The sequence below is a fragment of the Pleurodeles waltl genome, chromosome 5, assembly GCF_031143425.1.
Source record: "Pleurodeles waltl isolate 20211129_DDA chromosome 5, aPleWal1.hap1.20221129, whole genome shotgun sequence".
Lineage (NCBI taxonomy): Eukaryota > Metazoa > Chordata > Amphibia > Caudata > Salamandridae > Pleurodeles > Pleurodeles waltl.
Window position 1 is genome coordinate 113,499,661 of NC_090444.1, and position 12,837 is coordinate 113,512,497.

Here is a 12,837-nt window from a genome sequence, read left to right on the forward strand (position 1 = left end):
ATTTTTTCCATCTTTTTAATGCCTGCTCATGGCAGAGGTTAAAATGACACACCCATTAAAATTTATGGGCCTTCCTGTGCTTTGCTGCACTAACGTCAATATTTTTGACGCTAGTACATTAAAGCGCCCCAACAGCATAAACAATTCTGATGCTGTTGTGGTAACAACCGCCATGGTGCACTGTATTGTCAATATGGCACAACCATGGTGTCGTTTGGTGGGGTAAGGGCGATGCAAGAGAAGTGGTGCATCAAGAAAGGAACTTTCTCATAAATATGCCCCCGAGTGTTTTGGTATTTCCATCCAGGGGCTGTCCTACACAAGTGCCCCGGGGGCACAACAGGTGTTTTCACCAGCTTTGTGCACCCCTGGGGCACTTTGGAATTACAGAATGGGCAGCAAGAGCCTGGTGCCGCCCCTTCCAAATATAGATAGCGCTGGTGCACATATGGCACCAGCGCTATCATCAGAGGGCGGTCCCTCATTTGCCTGGGGGCATGGCCCCATCTAAATGAGGGACTCTCCTTGCCGTATTCTTTGCTCTTTATTACTGACATGGGTGCAGAGGCAAGCATGCCTTTAGAAGGCGCTTCACAAGTGCGCCACAAAAAGGTGGCGAACCTTCAGTGTGCTTTCTAAATGCAGCCCTCTAAAGGGATGAAGGGGGTCTAACGGACCCCCAGACTTACCCTTGCAGGCAGCTGCCGCAAATCACTGCACTCGCCTGCAATGGCATCGGTAATCCTTTTTAAAAGTGCAGGTGGGTTGCCTCCTGCACAGAAAACACAGAGCAACTTTAAAACAGCTGCTCTGTATTTGTCTTGAATGTGCTGCTCTGGGGGTAGTGCGAGTTCACGGCTGCCCCAAGAACCGTGCATTATTCCTGATAGGGTGCACTTTGCATGATTGCACCCGGCGCACCTGCTTCAAGGTGCAAATTAGTGCAAACATGGAAAGTACACCTATTTGTGATATGGGCCCTGATGGTACCAGGAGTAAGCAGCAGAATCAGGAAGTGCAAAATGTCCAGTTTCAAAGAAAAAAATAATAGGAGCATGGAAGAAATACAAATGTATGTCCAATTGGATCTCACATTCCAAAAGCATAGGACAGTTCATTTGCTGGTGAAAAGTAGATGAGCATTTCCAAGCATCATATGCTTTGCAATTGACTCCAGAGATGGATGTCACCTAAGCAAAAGAATCACCATTTTTACATAATTGGGATCACCACTCATCTATTAAGTGTATACATACATTTAATATGTCATGAGTGATGCATAAAGTGAGGTCATAAGCAATGCATCCAGGGTGCAAGTTATAGTTAGTTGACTAAACTATAACTGGCATATTTCAGTTTTTTTGGGTTAACTATTGTTTTTTCAGTGAACCTATCTATCTATCTATCTATCTATCTATCTATCTATCTATCTATCTATCTATCTATCTATCTATCTATCTTTATAAATATATACACACACATATATATATATCATATTAAAATATGTATGCATGAAGCAATATTGTTGTTTGAGTGACACTAGAACTGATCCAGAATCCCAAATACATTTCTTATACACTGGAATACAAACACAAAGATACATGGTGCTAAGAGTGCGTGTGGAAACAAGCAGACTCTAGCAAAAAGTGCCATTAATGTTTTAAAAGTTTGATTTTACTAGCTGTCACATTCTGAAGAAGTACAGCTGGCCTAAAACACACAAGACAAGGTAGAAAAGTACCAGCTGAACTTTAATAGCTGTTAAGTGCAGCACAAATTACAAGGATGGCTTTTCTTCTATTCCATGTATTTTAATTGCCCTTTGGAATCACAAAATTAAAAGAGAAGCAATACCATTTTTTTTAGATGCAAAGTAGTAGGTTCCATTTAGCAGAAAATGTTAGCAGCACTTCCAATGCATATTTGGAAGCACAGAGTAATTCTTCAGAAGAGAAAACATACAGATGAATATTAATTGTGCATTTTACAATGTATTTAACCACAGACATAGTGGTGCCTGTTTTGTACTTTTTTGTACCCCCGAAACCTTCCCTGGGCAAGATGAATATAACAGGCATGTTATAGTCAGTGTTAAAAACAATATTGTAGGCTTGACTCCCTGCAGAACTGAAAAATATTCAGAAGAATTCCTGAGAATCAGAAACACTGAGAATTGTAGTTGCACCTCCTAATAGAAAGATAAGAACAGCTGAGCACTTGGTATTTGTCCAGTGGGGGTAACTCTTATGATCCTAGAACACAACCTGGGAAGAAAGAGTGACATAAACCTCCTATGTTAGTAGGACACAAACAGAACTCTGTGTCTTTTGCCTCTCGCCTTTCATCTGGCCCTTTTTTTTAACTCTTTGTTAGCTAAGACCTTAACATTTTTTTGATATTACAAAAGTTATATGTATAATATACCTACTTAAATGGGCTGTCAGCCACCTCTCTTCGCACATTGGTTTGTTGTTGTGTCATTCACATATTGCTTCTGCCCACTACAGCATACAGCATGGTGCAATGGGTCAGCCTACTTCAGCCACTGGCTAACTTCACTTTGAGTGACTGCATGTAGCCGTATCAGAAGGAGCACGTCCACACAAACCTCTAGGCACCAGGGATTTTTTTTTTGCGCCAATTTCATGCAAGGGGAGTGACCGCTTAGGCAACGGTCGATCCTCTGAGGGGGAAAATTTATTTTAGGCCATTTCTGCCCCGCGTTGGGGGCAGATCGGCCTATTTCTATTAGGCCGATCTTCAGACTTTTGTCTACTTTTCTGAAATGTTTAGCTTTCCGGGATCCAGCATTGGTTTCACACCCATTTCTGTTACTAACTGGAAGGAGTCTAAAAGCACAAAATATAGTAAAAATGGGGTATGTCCCAGTAAAATTACAAAATTGTGTTGAAAAATTTGGTTTTCTGATTCAAGTCTGCCTGTTCCTGAAAGCTGGGAAGATGGTGATTTTAGCACCGCAAACCCTTTGTTGATGCCATTTTCAGGGGGAAAAACACAAGCCTTTTTCTGCAGCCCTTTTTTCCCATTTTATTTTTTAAATAAAAATGTTGCTGTATTTTGGCTAATTTCTTTATCTCCTCCAGGGGAACCCACAAACTCTGGGTACCACAAGAATCCCTAGGATATTGGGAAAAAAGGACACAAATTTGGCGTGGGTAGCTTATGTGGACAAAATGTTATGAGGGCCAAAGCGCGAACTGCCCCAAATAGCCAAAAAAAGGGCTGGCACCTGAGAGGGAAAAAGGCCTGGAGGCAAAGGGGTTTATATTACTTTAGTGTTCTCTTTGTTTGTAGAACATGTTGTGATAGCAGGACACTTTCTATGAGACGTGAGCACAGGGCATATTCCAGCGTTATCAGTTCCTGTCTCCTGAAAATTATTTTGTAAATTCCTTCTAAAGTGGCATTTGTTTATCTGACCGCTGCTTTTTCACAGCATACCAGCAGCTCACATGAACTCTCAATATAACCTCATGAGGATGCTCTATCTTTTCAAGCTTAACTGGCTGTCTGTCATTCCTTCTTTTTTTACTTCTTGCCTTTTTTCTTTCCTTCTTTGATTCTTTCCTATTTCTTTCTTTGCTTCTGTCTTTCCTCTCTTTCCTTATTATTTCGTTCTTTCTTTTTTTCTTTCTTTCTTCCTCGCCTTCTTTCGATCCAGCCTGATTGCCTCTGTAAAGTCTGTGTTAGCCAAGACCTTTTGATTTTACTAAAATGATGTGTATATCATACTTCCTTCTAGGCGTGTTCAGCCAGGCTTCATCCATTATTCTGTTTTTGTATCATTCACATTTTTCTTCCACCCAGTACAGCATGTATCAGGAGCAACGTGTCATCCCACGTCAGCCATTGGCTGACTTCACTATGTGCTAACGTCTAGCTGCCCTTTCACAAAGAGCACATCCACACACAAAGTAGTTCCCCTCAGTGCTAGGGAGTACTACAGCATTGTGTGCTTTTTTGAGACCACAACATTTTAGCCTTTAGTCCATGTTTTTTTTTAGATTGACAAAGGCTCTGCAGCTTCCAGAACAACAAAGTTTTGTAAAATCCATGACAAAACAAGAATTGCCAAAAGACTGGCGGCCTAGCTTGCCAATACTCTTTGGACTTAGGGTGCCCTTCTGATATTTTGTTTGATTTCTCTTGGTTCTTGGCTCAATCTGGGCTTAATTTTCCATTCTGGCCAGTTCCTCTGCAGTAGGGCTGTGATAGCTACGTATCCACCTGCACCAGAAGAGCAGAAGAAATCACTGTATCCTTGACCTTTTAGGACACGTAACAATTCTACATCAGTTTTGTATCTGGCTGAATGATGTGAGGGGTTAATGTTATGGGAACATGTAATACAGCCTTCTAAATATTCAAACTGCTTGTGGGCTGTAGTTAGTAATTTAATGGCATGCATGCAATTCTTCCATAAAGAAAAGTGAACTGGGAAAGTTATCAATTGGAAAATAAGGAACAGAAATAAAGAGTGGAAGTGCAGATACAGAAATACCCCTCATGATGGGCATAAATTTACATTACATATTTGGATTGAGAAAAACATAGTTGGAGTTCCATGACAAAGATTGTCAGGTCAGAGTTAGTTTGAGACCACTCAAAGTAAATTATTACAAACCGGCATGGTACAGAACTCTGAGATTCCAGTGCGGGTTTATTTTTAGATTGTGCAGTAGTACAACGTGTCCTTGTACTTTGTTTCAAAGTTTAGTGTCTGTGTTATTGAAAGTTATAATGAGTTGAAAGGGCTCTGGTTAACATTCAAGGCAGCTTACTGTGCCCAAGAGCTCAAGAAAATACATGCAGTGTTTTATTTTGGTGCATAATTCTGTCAGATTGTCTGTCCTTTTTGAGTCAAAACATGGGCAAGTACAAAAATATATCTTTGGACTGTCTCGTGGCTTTCCGAGCTGTTCATGTTTTCAAGAAGCTAAATAGAAATGTTTTCTGTATCTCAACAGCAATGTGTGTTTTATAAAAAGTCAGGGTAATTGAGTTGTGCAAGAAGGAAATATGTGTTGTTTATACCCTTTAAAAACATTGCACAAGTATAGGATTGATATAAGGGCATTAGCAACTTTTATGTGTCAAAAGTAGATTTGTAACAATCCAGTATATATTGTGTATTTCCTTGGCATGTTTCAGAAACATTGCTTTTTTCTGCTGTATTCATTTTGAATTTTGACTTTGTCAATAAATGTTTACTCATTTGAGGATTAAGGCTCTGGATCATTGGCATCAAAGTGTAATAACATTTAAAGGGTTTGTGGTGCTGGTGTCATTTCTCTGACTAAATACAGAACATGTAGGCTTACTGTTTGATCTTGGTCATGTGACTAAAGACAGTAGAGCTGGGTCTTGGTGAATCATTTAGCCCCCCTGGTCACCTAATTAAAAGTGTATTTCCTCTAAATATGTAGAGGGTCAGCCCTATACCTACAGGGTCGTGTTTCTGTCCTGGTGGCATGTCTGCTGCTGGCCTCAGCAGTGTTCTTAGGGTGTGGAGTGTTAAGGATACTTTCCTTCTGTTGTTGGATCTGGTGGGCAGCTGCAGTGCACCTCTGCCAGTATGTCATGGGCCCTAGTGCAAAGAAGGAAAACAGCCCTGAGGATGCTGTATCAATTATAAAATATAGCATTAATCGGGTTTCGGTGGACCCTCTTAGGCTCTGGGCCCCGGTGCCACTGCACCTTCTGCAACTTTGTTCCTCTACTTCTTTCATTTTAGTGTCATCACTTTTATACCGTTTTACCTTTCTTTTATAGTTCTTCTCTTTACTTTTTTCTATCTAAACATTTTATTTCTAGCTTTCCCACTTACTGTTTCTTTCCTCTCTTTGCTTCTCTTCTGTTGATCTTCCTCTATAACGTTGTCTTTTACTTTCACTTCTACATGCTTCTGCAGGGTTCTTTGACTGCTGTTCTTATCTACACGGATCAATAGCCAAAGACTCTAATGTACTCTCTCCCCACATATAGTTCCAGACTTCTGGTTGTGATTAGGCTGTTCTTCTACTCACGTCTCTAATGTTGCCCTTTATCTGTTTCCATCTCTGTTATCATAACCTCTTGGTTCCTCACATCCAAAAGGGTAAGGATGCAAGCAGGAGAGGCCAAGAACTGCACAAAAGAAACACATGCACATGGAGAACACAGAACAGAAACACCACCAAAGGACCACCTCACACAGAATGGACACAGCACAAACTAGGAGATCTGTTAGTCAGAACTTTGAAGACGTTGATTCACAGCGTGGAGATTAAGATACATTAAGCCCATGTGTCCATGTTGTTCTAGCACGGCTGCCGCATGAACTCTGACAATAGCTTAGCTGGAGGTGCTAAGAAGATAAGAGTAGGGGTGCTGGGGATGCTTCATCATCCTCAAGATATCCTTGCTGGAGTTCAGAAGGTGAATGAGCAATCAAGATGCATTCATATTTTGTTTTTATCTTATCACCTTTGCTGTGAGTTTAAAGAGAGAGGTCAAATGTCAGGCTATGTCTTCCGACAAAGTGTTTACTTATTTGTTCAACATGGAGGTTGGTATTTTCTTTCTCCGACCCCAAAAAGAGAGGATGTTATGAAGCAACCTATGTGACAATCCTGCTGGGGTGCAGGGAGTGTGAAAGGAAAGGTTGTTGGGTGTTAGTAATTTCAACACATCTGTAGTTAGAAAAGCGCACATTAAGCGCATGTTTTGTATTTCTGTTGGAAAGAAAGGTTTTCATAAAATCAAAACAAATCAAGACACTTTACTTGGTGATGTGCAAAAACGAATATTAGCTGAAACCCGAATTCCACACATTATCGTTTGTGCATTGTATAGTTTTATCAGTAAACCTGCATATCAGTGTGAAATGTTTTAGCCATTTCAATGGGGAATGTGCAGTCTGTAAGTGACAGTGCGCTACCACACCAAGCGTAATTAATATATTTGCAACAGTGTACTCCCAAATATACCACTGGCTACATAACACACCTTTACCCCTCTCCTACTGAACGAGCAGGGCTCATTTGCTGGACTTGTTCTTTGTAAAACTCTTCGATTTTTCACAGTCCTTTTGACTTCAGTGATGTAATATTGATGACAGCACCCCTACTGTGTACATTCGTCCAGCACCACTGTCAAAGATATGCTTTAATGGTATACCGTGGACAGAAACAAATCCTTCTCATACTAGATGATTACTGCAACTAAACCTGCACCCTCGATTAATGAGCAACATATTTGTGCCTCTGCCACACATGAAAAGACTTCAGTGGAATTTTACACAAAATAAGCAAGCTTATTATATTTTGTAATCTTTAACAAATACAGTTTAAGGTTGACCACAATGGATATCTGTACATCTGCGGATTCCATCTTATAATGCAGTTTGTTGTATTTTAATAAATCCTATTCATAGATGGCTATTGTGAGTGTGTGTACATCCCCAGCAGCCATGTTTGAATGGGTTTGGTTACAATAAAAACAAAACCATTCATAGATGCACACCGCACAAGCATGCTTGTGCATAGACATTAATGGTTATCTCAAAATAGTTAAAAAACAATTAAGATGGCCAACCAACTGATAGAACAGTGGCCAGCCACATAGTAATGAGGGGAATGGAGGGTCACAAAAAGAACACTGGGTGAGGAGTGTGAAAGGATGGGTGTGAAAAAGAGAGGCATGAGGTGAAAACAGAAGGAGGAGGGAGCAGAGAAGGAGGGAGGAAAATCTTAATTGACATGTGCTATAAATGCAAAGGCGAATCTCAGCATTGGCAGTATACTTTAACCAATCAGAACTCTGTGAAATCTAAATGCTACTTTGCAAGGAAGACAACCATTGAATCAAGAGCAGGGAAGTGAAACAGACAATAAAGCCATGCTATTTTAAGCAAGAGACTGACCTAAGCCCATTCTGTGGCCCTCAATACAAGTGGCCCGATAACCCTAACTATGCACAGTAATTCCATGCTACGGCACATATCGGAATTATGGTCCAGATGTAGTAAACTCCAATTTTGCGACTTGCAAATTGCGAGTCTGACCGACACCTTCTGCGACTTGCTATGGGGTCGCAAAGACCCACCTCATCAATATTCATGAGGTGGGTCGCAGTTTGCGACCCCATAGCGAGTCCCTGCACTCACAGGCATGGTGGCCTGCTGTAGTCAGCAGACCTCCATGTCCGTGACTGCTTTGTCAATAAAGCAGTTTTTTTTTCATTTTGCAGCCCGTTTTCCTTAAAGGAAAACGAGCTGCAAAATGAAAACTAAACCGAAACCATTTGGTTTCGTTTTTTTCAGAGTAGGCAGTGGTCCATAGGACCACTGCCAGCTCTGAAAAAATATTTTTTTTGGAATTCACAAAGGGGAAGGGGTCCCGTAGGGACCCCTTCCCTTTTGCGAATGAGTTACCACCAGTGTGACACTGGTGGTAACTGCGAGTTGGTTTGCGACCGCATTCGCGGTCACAAAGCAACTCTGAATGGCGATGCGGTCGCAAATAGAAAGGGAACACCCCTTCCTATTTGCGAGTCGCATTCCCAAATTGCGAGTCGGTACCGACTCGCAATTTGTGAATGAGCATCGCGTTCGGCCTTTTGCATGCCGCAAACTGCGTTTTTCGCAGTTTGCGACATGCAAAAGGCTTTGTACATCTGGCCCTATGTGTTTTGCAGCTTTTATCACGTATGGTGCATGCTGGGTGCGAAAAGAGGAGCATTCCTTGGATCAATTTCAGCAGTCCAAACCTGCTGGGATATATATCAGGGGAAGTGCTTGGTAAAAACTGGGACATCTAGATCTGGGAGCAGTAAGCACCAAAATCTGCATGCTATGCCTCCTTCTAGGGACAAAACCTGTAACAAGGAGATATGTATCACAGATGGTAAATTCCATACGCCTTGGTGGTGGTTTTTATAGTGCAAGATTATTGTCACACATAAAACTGGGCTACTTGTAATGAGGGCCATGGGCTAAGTAATGTATTGGAAACAACAGGTCTGCCTATAAAAACGTGGAGCTCTTTTTAGCCTAGATCTAAAAATTGTCACCATGGCATAATTTAAGAAATGGATAAAATAATCATCCTCTTCATTCTTCCTCTCAGGCTTCACATTGTCTATAAAACAGTTCAGCTACTTTTCCTTTTTCCTACAATATACTGTCATCATATGGCTATCATAGTGTACTTTCCTTTTTTCTTCAAATATATTTTCATCATATTGCTATCACATTGAAGTCAATCTACAAAGGCACAAATCTGCTCGACAGCCTCTTTCTGAATACCCACACTTGCCCAACCAGGAATGGGTGTGCCTTTTTTACCTTCAGTGTCCATTTCACAGAGGACTTCTGTCGGCATCCCGCCTATGGAAGGCATGATTGTGTAGACCCCAGATCTCCGTATCCCACTGTAGTAGATATCACCACAGTCTATCGGGCAGTTCTTCGAATGTATCATGTCTATTCAACACATAAACATACACATTTTCAGCTTGCATATCTGTGCTTCCTGTGCCCTTCATATACACGTTGCTAAGTCATACAAGGGATTGCATATTTATTGTTAGGATTTCACAACATCAAAGATAATTTGAAATTCTTGTGGATAATTATGCTTCTTTTATAACTGCTTTACATGTTCAAGCCTGTTTTATTATTGGTGGACTATTTGAATCTTTTACAATGCCTATCACTATGGACCACAAAAAGATATCATTGCTGGGAAAAACAAAATGTTGTCTTTCTCCTATCCACCATGCTACTGGATTGGTTATTTTTGTAAATGTCGCATAGCCCTGTATAACAAGCTACTTTCAGCAGGATTTAAATAAAACAGCTCACTGCTCTGCAGGGATTTGCCATCCGCCACGCAGCATTAAGATGAAATATACTGTGCAAATCTGCAAAGGCCAGTCTCACCCCCCCCCCCCCCTTGAGGTGTTAAAAAAAACATTATTTTCTCTGCCAGGGCCTCAGAGACCAACAGATTAAATGACAGTGTCTAATCACCAAAAATAATTTAGCAAAGATGTCATCCCTATCTTAATCTTAAAATACTACTTAAAAATGCTATTTTTAGGAAAATTTCAACTATGGCAAAACTCAATAAGTCATTATTGGATTATGGTGGTGAAGAGGGTTTAGCTTTCCTTCAAGTCCTTTTGTTCCAGAAACAGTCAGTAACTATCTAGGAGGGTTCATACCCTTGAATAACATTAGATAATGACCAAAGAATGTCTTCCAAATATAGGTATATTGCACTATTCATTGGTGCAAGAGTGCAATTGCTGCTTACATATTTTTTTCACAATCTCATATACAAAGCTGTTTACATCCAACTGTGTCAGTGTCTTTTAATTATAAACCCATAAAAAGATATCAGACAGATCATTTATATACCTCTGGGGTTATTCAAATGACATCAAAGAAGCATTATGTTTCCCTCCCACCCTTTAAATAATTTATGCTCACTCATGTCAAACTATAAGACAGTGTGGTTTGTGTTTTAACAGTCCATAACAGTTTGGCTTTTAGTGACACTGATTGTTGAAATGAAGCAGAAGGTACAAATTATCAATACTGAAATAAAAGAGACTAATTATGTGAATAGCCTATTTAAGGCTTGAAGGAAATTTATAGGAGTCAAAAGCATCCTAAAGAAAGCCTTGCAGGTTGTGCGACTAACGTTTGTGATTCCATTCCTTATAATAATATGACTCAGAAAAAGTGGTGAAAAACGATATTGTTTGTACGGTAACTTTAGTAACCTGTTATGCTGAGGTTGTTGAAACTAGCTAATTATTAACAGTTCATTTACAGATTGCTGCTTCTCAGAAGTACAACAGCTCTCCCTTATTTGGCTCTCTACTGAGCAATACTGGTTTACTACAATGGACTTCATAAAATCAATGTAAAATCCAAACATATAGTTGCAAAAAATGTTTGGAAGCCACAAACGCATGGCCATGCCCATCATAAGCGCCAGTGGATTCAGGCTTTCACTTTCAATCTCCCATAACAACCCTAATAACCCTAATATTTTACACATTTTGCAGTAAAATTAAGACAATATATTTGCTTCGAGAGAGCACAATATTGGAGAGAAAGTGTTTGTTGTTTTGCCATGGAAAGCGGACTTAAAAGCTATGTCAGTTTAAAAATAGTCTCAATATTATAAAATTTGGTACAAAAAGGGTTGACAATATGTGACCCTGCATTCCTGCACTACAGTTATTAAAACGTAAGCAAATATTTTTCTCATCTTGCATCTTCCAATCAAATTGGAAGTTGTTTAAAGACTGAGCCAGCCATTTTAGGTCTGGCTTGACAGCACAGCTTTCTACAAGACATTTTGTTTCCAGTTCTTTAATAATAGAAGTGGGGTTTGGCTCGAGGAGCATTACTATCTCACCTTAAACTATTGGCTATATGGTGTAATATTTTGCCTTTCGGAAAGTGCTTCGATTGGAATGCATCAGGGACTATTTTACATCTGAAAATTGCACTCTAATCATCAAGTGTACTTGCCACATTCAATCCTTTATCTCCTATGCTTTCCATACAGAAAGCAATTTTTGTTATTTTTCACAGCATTAACATTTCCCAGCCTACAGAGCAGACTTTACAGTGATAAACATCAATGGTTCGTGCAATGCTTGTCAATTACTCTTGTAAATAATTGTACCACATGCATTGGTGCAGATATTAGCTTTGCCAACTTTTGTTGGGTTGGAAGTGAGAAAATAGCTAAAACCTTTCAAATTTAGAATTGAATGTCATGTCAATCCCCATACATGAATATCCTGTACCACTTTTAGTCATATTTTAAATGATCAAGGGAATTTGAAAGGAAACAATTCTTCAATAGTTGACCATGGTTGTAGGTCTGTAAAAGGTTTTTGGTATGTCTTGCATTCCATAAACTGTGTTAGAATGTAATTATGTTTGTGCTGGAGTTGCAGCTCGTTATGTATACTGCAATGGACAGCACTACATGATTTATAGAAAAATAAGAATTATATCTGGTTAGTGAAATGAAAACTTTATTTTAATTCAACATATCAACACGTTAGTCAGATTTTACCATTATTCAGTCATACACCACTGGTGCCTATGTATACTCCCACATTCCACATGTAAACCACCCTGTTGATTCCTGTCATTTTCTGTGACCTGAGTGCAGCACATCCTGGTGGGCTCTCATATCCGCGGAGGCCATGCACGTTGGGTTGTGTCGGGCCAATTCTACCATCATGGACAGGTTGTGGATCTGCGCCTGCATGTCGTAAATCAGCGTGGCCTGGATGTGCTGTAGTGTGTGGGATTCGTGGGACCGCTGCTCCAGGTCACGGATTCTCCGCTCCACTGTGGTATTGCGACTGCTTCTTTCTTCGTTCTGGGGATAACACACAAAAGGAGATCCTCAATGGGTCGTATGTGTCACCATGGAGTTTGCAAGTGAAATTGGAGAGGACAAACGGATTGGCCCTTATAAAGTTTATTTTCAATCTCTCATGCAGAGGGGATGGAATGACTGGCCCCTTTGACACACCAGATGGTAGATTTCAGCCAGCTTTGCAGGCTATCCATAATAAATCTGTATGAGAAGCCTTTACACATAATACATTTCAGTGGCAATTGCTTTTTTGTTGAGTAATTTATTTTTCCATTCATTTGGCAGGCAAGGTCAGCCCTAATGTTGTGATATCCCATAAAACATGCTTTTCTGAAAATAAAGTTATGGAAAAGGTAACTAGGTTATAATCAAGAGAAACAACAAGGTGAGGGTGATCCACACAATTCTCTCATCCTTT

At 40.1% G+C, this 12,837-nt stretch overlaps 1 protein-coding gene across 2 annotated transcripts in view; it reads right to left on the minus strand.

The window, feature by feature from the left end:
- Positions 1-12,837, minus strand: part of LOC138295442 (angiopoietin-related protein 7-like) — a 186,832-nt gene that overhangs the window by 18,487 nt on the left and 155,508 nt on the right. For both annotated transcript variants that reach the window (XM_069233750.1, XM_069233749.1), the window contains exons 3-4: positions 12,197-12,419; positions 9,347-9,484 (exon numbers count right to left, since the gene is read on the minus strand). In XM_069233750.1, coding sequence (XP_069089851.1) covers positions 9,347-9,484; positions 12,197-12,419 — 361 coding nt within the window. The remainder of the gene's footprint in view (positions 1-9,346; positions 9,485-12,196; positions 12,420-12,837) is intronic.